A 12,066-nucleotide genomic window follows, 5' to 3' on the forward strand; every position below is an offset into this window, starting at 1 on the left:
ATCTAAAAAATTTGACCAATATAATAAAGAACAAAAGAGCAAGTTGGGAGAAGAAAAAGGATGTCTAACACTTCATTTATCAACAGGTATCAAATGACTACTAAGGAATAGCATGCTTAAATGTGGAACATCTTCAGTGAGGACAAACATAATACAAAACTGGAATTCTGAAACTAATGAAAAAATTTTAATAAAAAATAATCTATTTCCAAAACAATAGATTTTCTGTTTAGGCCAAATCCTATTAACAGTTTCAATGTCAGGTTTAAAAAAAGTTAAGAAAAAATGAGAACTTTAAAAAAACAGGGGTAGTGAATCAGAGGAAATATCCACAGGGCAATATGAAAGCTGAATTCATAATCAATATATAAACAAGAACCGAAAAATGTAATCTATTCATAAGTTATGCTTAAATTGCTTACCTTCTAAGGCTTTCCTTCTTGTCTTCTCTTGATAAGCAGCTATCCAAATGTTTATTTATGTAGACCTCAGGGATACTCACACGGCAAACAGGACATTCCACTGCATTGAAAAATATAAATGTTATTTGACAAGAATGAAAAAATCAATTTACCAATTTTGGGTACAGAAAAAAAAAACCCTAGCAACAACAGCAATAATAGTAGTATCTGTAAAGCACACTTTAAAATACGTCATTAAAAACTCTTAGAAAAACAAAGTAGAAAGTCCATGGAACATTAAGAACACAAGGTGAGAAAAGATGTCAGGACATTTGGAGGATTATGAGTTAGGAATACCAAGCATGAAGTAAAAGACTGAGAATTAGCTATAACTTTCATTTATTAAATAATTAAGGTAGTCCTCCTTCATCTAAAGTATATATTATTTTGTAAAAACTCCACTAAAAATTCATATAAGCTGAAAGCAAATTATATAACAAACTAATTCTCAGAAACTACCATTAACTTAGACAACATTATTATTGAGCCCTATTATTATCCAATTCTTCGATCCCTAATCCATCGTTATAAGTGTATGACCAACTACAGGCAATTTGAGGTAAAGCCAAGATGGTAGAGTATTAGGGGTAAGTAAGCAGCCAAGCTCTACTGCTCCATTCCTCTATACACAAAAAGCTTAGGACATGGAAATAAGCATATCACATTCAGAAAAACATAAAAAGATTGGCTTGAAAAGGAAATTTGCAGGGGCAGCTGGGTAGCTCAGTGGATTGAGAGCTAGGCCTAGAGATGGGAGGTCCTGGGTTCAAATCTAGCCTCAAGACACTTCCCAGTTGTATGACCCTGGGCAAGTCACTTGACCCCCACTGCCTAGCCCTTACCACTCTTCTGTCTTGGAAGGTAACAGTTTTAAAAAAAGGAAAGAAAAAAGAAAAAGAAAAGGAAATTTGCACTGCAGATAATGAGAAATAAAGTCAGAAAATTACAGTGGGTCCAGACTGCAAAGGACTCAGAATGTCCCAAATAATTTGGTCTTTTTCCTATATGTGAGGCAATGTCATTGGGGGTCTGTAAGCAGAATGACGCCTCAAGGGATAGGATATAGAATCAGAAGGGAGAATGTAGGCACAAAGACTGGGATTTCAGTCTGAATTTCTAATTTCATTGTTAAAGTTTGGTACAAACATAAAAGCACATGTGTCTATCAAACTCTAAGATAGTATTAACTAGTAAATCCTTTCCCTTCCCTTCCATTTCAAAAATGTGAGCTTACTCTGGAATAAGAAGTTTTAACAAAGGAGAAATATGTGAAAACAGTCTCCTACCTTTAGTAACTTCCTTAAAAGCAGATGTAGAAGGTTTCTCAGGGCCATTAAGAGAAGTGGATCTTTGAGCCTCTCTTGCTTCCCTTGATGCTCCTTTTATCTCTGGAGAACTGGAGTACTTTTTCCCTAAAGGATTGATTTTGCCTTCTTTGACCTTCTTTGGCATCTCTGGCGTTTTTATAGAAGAATGTATTTCTTTTACCAAGTAAGAATCCATTCTTCTGTTTTCTTGTTTTAAGGGAGAACCTGTGTGCACTTTAGGAATGTGGATTTTGCCAGAAATATTCTTTATGGAGGAGGACAGAGGAGATATTGGTGGTGAATCTAGGGTATATTGCAACAGATGATTCCTTGAAGAACAACAAACTTTTGATTAGGTTGGCAAACAACAAATGTATTCATTTAAGCAGTTTAGATTAGTTATCTCTCTCCCCACTGTTTTATGTTTTTTAAAATGGAACTATTTTAAATTTTCTAATGACAACAAAACAAAAAATAATAAAAAAGGAGAATTAGCATTGAAACAAACATATAAAAACAGGTACAGTCATATACTATTTGTAAAGCTCTGAATCATTATGGAAAGCAATCTATAATTATTCCAAGAAAGTTAATAAAATGTCTATGATCCAGAGTTCGGTTAGGCACATACCCCAGTGAGTCAAAGATATAAAGATCTCATATACATCAAAGTTTTGTATAGCAATGCTTTTTATAGTAGCAAAATAGATGTCTATCAAGTGACAAACAGTTCAAAAATCTGCGGCATATATAATGTAAAAGAATATATTACTTCACAGTAATGTGAATTTCAAAACTACTCAACCCTATTCAGACCATTCTTTAGAGGATGGGATTTGGCTATTTCCTGATCAATAACAATAGAGATACTTGGAATGACAGAATCAGGTCTTGGAAACTACAATCTCCACCCTACTCAGGGTAACAAGGTCAGGAAGGGCTGCAGCAAAACTCAAGATTTAATTATTTGAGAATATGGCCTTCAACAGACATGTGCAAAAAGGACAGACCTCTGGGTGGTCCTGGGTCAAGCTAGAGCCACCATTGGCACATGTGAGAGACAGGAAGTGAGGTAGAGGACAGGTCAGGAGTTCTGGGGACTTCCTGTGTGGAGGGAGAGAGGTGGTTGGAGCCTGGTGCTTGGAGTGGAGGAGCCCACAGACTGTTTCTCCATTTTGGTCACTTGAGTGATAGAGACTGATCTCTTTTATTTGCCTCAGCTATCCAGGGCCTTGGGCCTTTGGCTCAGCCTAAGCAGAGTGGGTATTTAAGTCCTATTTCCTTCTCTCTCTCTCTCTCTCTCTCTCTCTCTCTCTCTCTCTCTCTCTCTCTCTCTCCCTCTAATACTTTTCTTCCTCCTGTTTGTAATTAAAACACCATAAAAAGATTAACAGGTGACTTGAGTTTTCATTTAGGAATTACATAGCTGAATTCTTTGGCAACCTTAAATTAATATATATCAGTCTTTTAAAGTAATTTCCATATCACAGTAAGAAATGGTAAACATGAAGAATACAAAGAAACATGGAAAGTCTTTAGAAACTGATGCTAAGTGAACTAAGAGAAACTAGAAAGTAATACATAAAATAAGTTATATAAAAAGAACTCAAATAAAGCAAAACTGGATGCTATTTAATTATAATGACCAAGCTTGCCCTAAAGGAGAGATGAGAAAATTCATGTCCTTCTCTTCTTTGCAAAGAGAGGGATTAGGGGTAGAGAATATACAGACTGTCAGCTTTGGGCTTTTATATCACCTAGGTTTCCCTTTACATCCCTCCTCTCCCAGAGAGCTATATATTTAACATAAAAACTAAATATTTGTGAACTATCATTGCTTCCATGAGCAAGACCAACATAGCATAAATCATACATAACCACAATTGGCATCCTATATTTTTCTTTCAAAGTTTGGATTTTCAGTGCAAAACCTTAAGAAAGCTTTCATTCCACTATGACAAAACACACACCATTCAGCTCTGATATATAAAGGCAGCATTGATAAAATACTGTTGTAATAGTAACAATTTAGCTTAGCATATAAGCTTAGTTGGCAAACCTCAAAAATGACTTTTTAAATTTTCTTCAAAACTCAGTTGAATCTTTCCTTCCACACATCCCACCTTCTTCTCCCTCTCCCTCTCTTATCAATGATCCTGGTTAGAATGTAGCAAAGGAGGAGGGAAACGACAGCACTAAGTGACAAAACTCTTTCCCCTTATTTCAAGGTATCTTAATTTACATATAAAATAATTAAAACACATACTTAAATGGGTACCTTAAAATTGAACCCAATGAAAAAAATCAATTCTGAATCATATTTCCAAAAATTATGTTCAAAATAAAATTGAATTTCGTAATTCTCTTTTAAATTTCTCCAACCTCTAAGAAAGCACCTAATCATGACTCAGTATTACCTTAGAAAAATAGACATCTCTTTTACTTAAAGATAAGCCAATCAGCTCAAGTTACTGAGGATAAAACAAAGATTTCTATTAAGTCCAATATTATTTCCACTGAACGGACATAATTAGTTCAATTCAATTCAAATAATCAAGTATTTATTAAATGTCTGTTAGGAGTCAAGTACTATACTCAGTGCTGGAGATACAAAAACATGGAGAAGAGTTCTTGCCCTCAAGGAACTTGCATTTTACTGTGGGGTTAAGGAGGAGATACAACATGTACACAAACATGCTGAAATATATAGAAAGGGAAAACAAAGCCATTTAAGGGGCTGGAAAGAATGCTAACAATGATGCTAGGTTGTGAGTGAAGAGATGAGAACAGAAGCTATTAGAGGCACCTATGTGCCACAGTGGAGAGAGGGCTGGCCTGGAGTTGGGAATACATGGGTCCAAATCTGACCTCAGCCATTTACTAGTTGTGGGACCCTGGACAAGCCACTTTACCCCATCAGTCTTCTCATCTGTAAACTGAGCTAGAGAAAGAAATGGCAAACCATTTCCTGTGTGCTCATTTAACCCCCATTGTCTCATCCTTATAGTTCTTCTCTCTTGGAACCAGTGCTGAGTATCTATTCTAAGACAAAAGGTAAAGTTTTTTTGTTGTTGTTGGTGGGTTTTTTTAATGTAGAGGTAGAAATATGACTAAAAGGAAAATTTTACTAAAAAAATAAGCAAAAATCACAAAAGATAAAATGGACAATTTCAGTAACACAAAATTGAAAAGTTTACATGAACAAAACTTACTCAATTAGAAAAAGAAAGGAAGTGAGCAAATGGGGAAAAAAATCTTTGCATCCAATATTTCTGATATGGATTAGATAGCCAAGATTTATAGGGAACAAATATAAATACCTAAGACCAAAAGCCATTCCCTAATGGATAAATGGCCAAAGAATATGAACAAACAAAAATTATTTAAAACCATGTAAGAAATAATCAGAACAACACAGAGCTGGGGTAGATCATGAGAAAGGATATGAAGCATGGTCAGGATGTCTGAAGTTGGCTAGAAATAATAGGACATATGCATTTGCACAGGTTCACTCACTCACTAAGCAGGATAATGTGTTGCCAAGGCAGTGGTTCCATGTTGACTGTATCTAGTGACCCAGACCATAGTCTGAGGTGGTCTAGTAGACTAGAATGAGTAGCAGCAAGGACAGCCAAGGCAGATGGTTGAATGGGATGTGAAGCATGGGAGATACCTTGGTGGAAGATAGCCTTTAACATGGCATTTTGCTTTATCAAATGAAATAATTTCCCCCTTATAAACAGTGGGTTTTTTTTTTCCTTTAAAGCAAACATGTCACATAAGCCAAGGAAAACACATATAGCAATCACTACCATTCTCAAAAAATTTTTATTGGCTCCCTATTACCTACCAAATAAAGTGTAAACTTTTTGAACTAGTATGCTATCCATACTATGGTTTCAACCTATCTTTCTTGTTTTATTTTAATTCTGTTCCCTTTCAGGCACCCTTTTCTTCTATCAAGTTAGATTAATAGTTGTCATCTAATCTCATTCTGTACTTTCTCTTCCTCTAGACAAGCTATGAGTTTATACATTGTCTCATCTCTACCTGATGAAATTTGTCTTTTTCCCTTTAAAGGTTCAAGGCTCATCTCAGTTACTACCCTCTTCAGGAAGTCATCTTGATTCTCCCCAGCCAAGAATTAACTCTTCTTAAATTCATATTCTGGGAGTGCCTAATTTATATTCAGGAAGAATAGATTATACAATTTACTCTTTTCTCAGTAGTTTGTATATTATAAATAATGTTCAAACTCAGAGTGATGAATCTTCCTCACATAGTAAGGAATGTGGATAGGTATTTGTTTTCCAAAGCTAAACTATACATGGTAATACACTGGCAAATGTTTGTCTTTTGCTACCTTAAAAACACACACACACACAAAGTGCAGTCTTGACTCTTGTGTCATCTCACATGACTATTTAGATGTTTGGGTAATTGTGAAAGCAGAGAAACTACTCATGTCTATTCCAAAACCACTCCTCAGTTAATGTCTGAGTTTCATTAAAGAGAAGTAGAGTCAATTTAATTTACAATGATGATCTCAATAATAGCCCGTATTTACGAAGCCTGAGATCATTGTTGAGCTTGGGTATGTGTTTTCTTAGATTTTTTTCATAATATGTTAGATACTATTGTGTCCTGTTACCTGATGCTCTGTTACCTGATGCTGAAAACTTAGCAATTACTCTTTCAAAAAAGGAGAATATTACCAACAGTAATATTTTGCTGAAAAAAGACAATACATAATTTGGTCATTCTGCTGTTTAACACAGTCTCTCATATAAGCTAGGCACTTAAATGTTTCTTGAATTGAATTTTATTGGGGGTTTTTTTTGGAATTTTTGGAAAAGGAGATCTTAGAAAAAGATGATTTTCTCCAACAAGATACAATCAACTATTAATTATTCAAGAGAAGATTAGTTTACAGCTGCCTATCTTTTGGCTTTTGGTTGGTAATAAGTAACATTTTTAATAAGCAGATTAAAAAAAAATTTTTGGATGACTATTTTTGTGTAAAGTGTCATAGCTCTCTATTTTCAATAAGGGAAATAAAAGGAGATTCTCAAAACAGTTGCTTGTTAATAGTTAGTAAAGCAGATAAAGACCGATTAATTTAACAATCATTCATTATGTATCTATTATGGCCACTATGGAAGATATAAAGATGAATAGCCAATTTCTATTTTCAAATCTAATAGGAAGATTTTTTAAATTTATGGGTAATACATGAATTATTTATGTCTGCTTTGTGTGTATTTTGCATATAGCTTTATAAGCATATGTTGTCTCCTCCATTAGAATTTAAGAACTTTGTTGGCAGGAAATAGTTTACATTTGTCTTCATACCTCCATTGCTTAGAAAAGCTCCTAACACATAGAAAATCCTTAATAAATATTTGCTGATTAACTGATTTGACTGCAATAAGAGAAAAAAGGACTAACTGGCCACTTCAGGGGAGATTAAATAAGAACTTAATGTAGGGGGGGGGGGGAATGTGTACAAGTATCTCTACAACTGGTGAGTAAAGTACTTATTAGCTTATTCCATTAACAGATTCCAAAGGATCTTGCAAGTAGCAAAGCAATAAAATCATTCAGGTGTTCATACACCAGGCTAAAGACCGAGGTGTCTTATTGTTTCCAGTTTTAATACTTCAGTATAAATTATTTTTCAATACAGTAGGTTGTGAAATACATATGTATAGAAATATGTATAAATACATACATGTATAGTGTTAGATTTAAAATAGTTTTGAGCGTTAAATAGTTGTAGATAAGAGAGTGGGAGCCATAAAATGTGATAATTAAATTGTTTGGGAGCAAGCGAAATATATAACAATTATAACCGCTGAAATATGTTTTCTACTGTGTCTTGGTTTTATATAAATATAAGATGGTCACCAGGGAATATATTCCCAATTTATGAATATGCCCAAGCCAACTGGGTTTTATAGAGAAATTTAATTTATAATACACTGATTAATCAATAGAAAAAGAGAGAAAGTAAGAAAGGAATAAGAATGAAGGGCCTCAAGCCAATAAGGCCTAGACCTCAGTCCTAAGAGATAAATCAGTCAGTTGGTTTTATCACTCACCCAAGATCTCTCTAGGTAAGGCTTCTCATGCCAACCTCAGGCTCCACCTTCAAGAGAGCCTCCTTTCAAGAAATGTTTCCAGAGAATCCTCCTCCTGACTCCTCCTGAGTTCTCCTTCCACAGCCTCCTTTCCTTCAAGACCTCTCCAGGGCTCTCCCTCCAGGACTCTCTCCTCTTAGACCTCCTTCAGAGCATAAACTTCCTATCTTTTAAAAAAAAAATCTAAGTTCCCTCCCCTCAGTTCTCACATCTACCAATCACTGTCGATCTCTCCCCTGTGCCAATGGTGGCTCTAGCTTAACCCAGGACCGCCCAGAGGTCTGCCCCCTTTGCACATGTCTGTTGAAGGTCATATTCTCAAATAATTAAATCTTGATCTTTGCTGCAGCCCTTCCTAAATCCTGTTACTCTGAGTAGGGTGGAGATTGTAGTTTCCAAGACCTGGTTCTGTCATTCCAAGTATCTCTACTGTATCAATTCTAAAATCAATCATGACTCAAAGAACTTCCTGTTCTATGTTTAAGCATAGGTCAAAGCCCTTTCCATTGTTTAGCGAAAGGTTTCTGTCCTAAAGTAGTCTTAAGTAGGGAGGAGAAGGATCCTCCCATGCCAAGGAGTTTCATATTCCAATAGAGTTCTTACTGATAGTAGATTTTTTTAAGTATGAAATTTCCCAATGGGGAAATTTCCAACATTCATAAGTCTAAGAAAATTTAAGGTTTACAATAGATATACATACACATTTATATTTACACACACACACACACATATATATATATGCACACATACACAAACACATATACATATACACATAAAAAGCTCAAATTTTCCTTTTGTGAGTTATCAACATCAGTATCATCTTTAGGTCTACCTCTTTTTCCACAATCAAAATGTGCACTCCAGATAGCCTAAACAAAAAATGAACCTATTGTATAACTGAAAATGTGTTACCCTATAAACAGAACTACATTTCCTGAAAGCCCACTGACTTCCTGTCATTATGTACTTACTGTAGACAGAGGATAAAGTCAGTGGGAGTTGAGGTTCTTTCTTTCTTTGGCATGCAGCCACTGGTATTGGTGGTGAGTGGGGATTTTGAAAATGGCTTACCAGCCATGGGCACATGGTCTTTATTTTGTATCCTCTTATTCTTTGATTCATAATGATCATTTAACAAACCTCTTAAAATAATATTTTTATTATTTGAGATTTAATTTAAATTTAACACTATGGAAGATATATTCCAATATAAATTATTATAATGAGCAAGAAAAGGAAGGTGGGAATCACAAAATTAGGTCATACCGTGCTGCACTAAAACTTTTTACCAGTTCATCCAATATCCGGTTATTTTTCAGGTCGGGCTCTGTGACTGTCTAGAAAAGAAAAACAACAGATGGAAAATGCTCAAATAGGCAATAATTAACCTGTCAGAATCTTGTTTTCACAAAATTCATGATACTTTATGTTACCCTTCATCCTTTTCCACTACCCCCACCACAATCTCATCCCATTAAAACTTCCAAGAAAGATTCAAAAATAAAATTCATGTAACCTATGCCACAACATGCCTTTCAAAACAATGAATCAGTATCTAACTTGAGGTCTGAGAAAAAGCCTCCAAAGCATTTGGTAAAAACACTGCTGGTCTGTAGTGTCTATAAACAAATCCTATTATGGACAAGACCACTTCTTCAAATGCTCCAATTCAATGGGATTACATATACTTCCACAAAGAGGTAACAAAAAACTGTGGTTAGCTGACTTTGAGGAGTAGATAAGAGAACATCTTTTGAGCAATAAGCTCATGAAAAGATATATATAATAGTTTTAAAAAATAGTTTCCTGTAAGTTCCCTTTTTTGTTTATTTAAGACTAGTTTAATGGCATTTACAATAAGTCTGCTATAATTTATAATTTATAGCACATCATTATATGATAATATGATTATGCATGAAAATAATCAATCAGTGAACGGTAGGGTTTGAGTGCCTCTGGGAAGAATGGTAGTGATAGAAAGGCACTTCTTTCAGTTCTGAGAAAGAAAAACAGATAGGAAGATTGAGAATTGAAAGGGACCAAAGAGACGAGCTAGTCTAACACCGTCCTTTCACAAGTTCACAAATTAAGTGGAAGAGCTGAGATATAAACTCAGGTCCTCTGATTCCCAATCCAGGGCCCTGTCTACTATATACTACACTGACTCCCTGAAAGAACAAATGAGAGAAAAGTCATATCTTCCAAGTGTGATCATAATACACTTAATTTACATAGGACTAGAAAAAGAGTGCAGTACTAATTCATACATTAAAAGATCCTGGTCTCATAATCATCCTAAGAAGTAAGTTAAGTACCATTTCAAAGATGAAGAACTAGGGATAGCAAGTTGAACAACCTGACAAAAATACTAATACTTCGCTATTTTTATGGCACTTTAAAGTCTGAAAAGCACTTTCCATCAGTGCAGCTTCAGTCAGCAAGGACACAAAAACCTGTGTGACTCTTCATTGTTTTAAAACATTAATACTTACGACCAAAAAAATGTAAAGAAAAGTTTTCACATAAAACTTACCACACAACAGGTTGGACACTGAGTTTTGTAGGACAGAAATTTTCTTATACAAAGAGAACAATCTGAAAAAAAAAGAAAAAGACAAACATAATTTTAGTTTATTAGTATGTATTTATAATGCAAATATGAAGTTTTACAAAACTTCAATCAATCTATCAACAAACATCAATGAGCTATGCACCAGCCACTGTGCTCAGTGCCAAGGATAGAAATATAACAAATTAAACAATCTCTACTCAGAGAAAACTTAAATTCTAATGAGGAAGCTAAGAAGGACATATGGGCTTCTACAAAATAAATTAAAAGAGTATAATATAAAACAAATAAATACTAAGGTATTATGTGATCATGACAGCAGGTGAAAAGATAACTCTGAAAATGAAGAAGTCAAATATTATAATCTCAAATTTATAATTTTATTTATATATATATGTAAATATATAAATAATATAAAAAATTATAATCTCAAATTTATAGGAAGAATAGAATTTAATGTCCTTAATGCTAGAGCTAAAATATCTAGGCCACCAATTTAAGTCATAAGCATTAGATCAAGATTATTTGCTATGGAGAAAAGGGGCAGGCAGAGCCAAGATGGCAGAGAAAGTACACAAAGCCACCTAATTTCTACCAAAATGCCTTCCAAAAAGCTATTATATAACACCTCCAAAAGAATTCTAGAGTAGTATAATACACAAAAATATGGGGCAAATTAATTCTTCAGCCCAAAACAACTAAGAAGGTTAACAGAAGTGGAGCACAAAGCAGCATGCCAAGGCAGGGCTCATGGCACAGCTAAAGTAGCACCTTCCAGAGGTCTCCGACACAGATGGTAAGGGGGGTGGGAATGTCGGACAACTGCTCAGAAGGGGATTACCGGGGTTCCATTGCTAGATCTGGGTACAAGACTCTTGCCACATTGCCTGTCACAGTCTCAAGAGGAGGAAGAGTTAGCACACATCAGCACTTGAGGCTACAGGGGAGCAGAGGATCCCATTCACAGTTCCAAGGCAGAAAAGAGGGCTGAGATTGCTCAGATGAGAGCACAAGCCAGGAGAATATTAAACACACCTCTCCTTGCATCATACCCCACCTTGGAAGAACTGAAACCTTATAGATCCCCAGAGCCAGCTCTGAAGGCAGCTGCACAATGAACCTGAAGCTTGGAACAGGGCCTCCTCATCTCAGTTGGAGCCCAATACAAAAAAGTTAGGAACCTCAGATCTAGTGCAACCCCCTCACTTTACATATGAGGAATCTGTGGTGCCCAGAGGTTGAGTGACTGGTCAAACCCATAAGAGAGAGAGGCAGCTGAAGAGTGGGGATTCAAACCTAGGCCCTCTAAAACTAAAATCAGTGTTCCTTCCATTGCACCACACTGGGAAAATTTCAGAAAAGAGGCACTAGCTGGACCTTGAAGAAAATGAATTTAAATAGCTGGCAATAAGTAGAGTGTCTGCATCAGACATTAGGGAGTTTCTCCTCTTTTACTCAATATAGGAACAGCCCCTGCCTCCAGGGGTTATAGTGAGATAATACCTGTAATACATTTTTCAAACCTTTAAAACCTTTAAAAATGAATACCATCATCATCACCATCCATTATTTTTGTTAAGATTGTCATT

At 35.3% G+C, this 12,066-nt stretch overlaps 1 protein-coding gene across 6 annotated transcripts in view; it reads right to left on the bottom strand.

The window, feature by feature from the left end:
• RAD18 (RAD18 E3 ubiquitin protein ligase) overlaps window positions 1-12,066 on the bottom strand; it is a 139,109-nt gene that overhangs the window by 103,519 nt on the left and 23,524 nt on the right. For all 6 annotated transcript variants that reach the window (XM_016424473.2, XM_016424478.2, XM_016424476.2 and 3 more), the window contains exons 3-6: window positions 10,442-10,503; window positions 9,175-9,245; window positions 1,748-2,097; window positions 423-522 (exon numbers count right to left, since the gene is read on the bottom strand). In XM_016424473.2, coding sequence (XP_016279959.1) covers window positions 423-522; window positions 1,748-2,097; window positions 9,175-9,245; window positions 10,442-10,503 — 583 coding nt within the window. The remainder of the gene's footprint in view (window positions 1-422; window positions 523-1,747; window positions 2,098-9,174; window positions 9,246-10,441; window positions 10,504-12,066) is intronic.

The sequence above is a fragment of the Monodelphis domestica genome, chromosome 7, assembly GCF_027887165.1.
Source record: "Monodelphis domestica isolate mMonDom1 chromosome 7, mMonDom1.pri, whole genome shotgun sequence".
Classification (NCBI taxonomy): Eukaryota; Metazoa; Chordata; class Mammalia; order Didelphimorphia; family Didelphidae; genus Monodelphis; species Monodelphis domestica.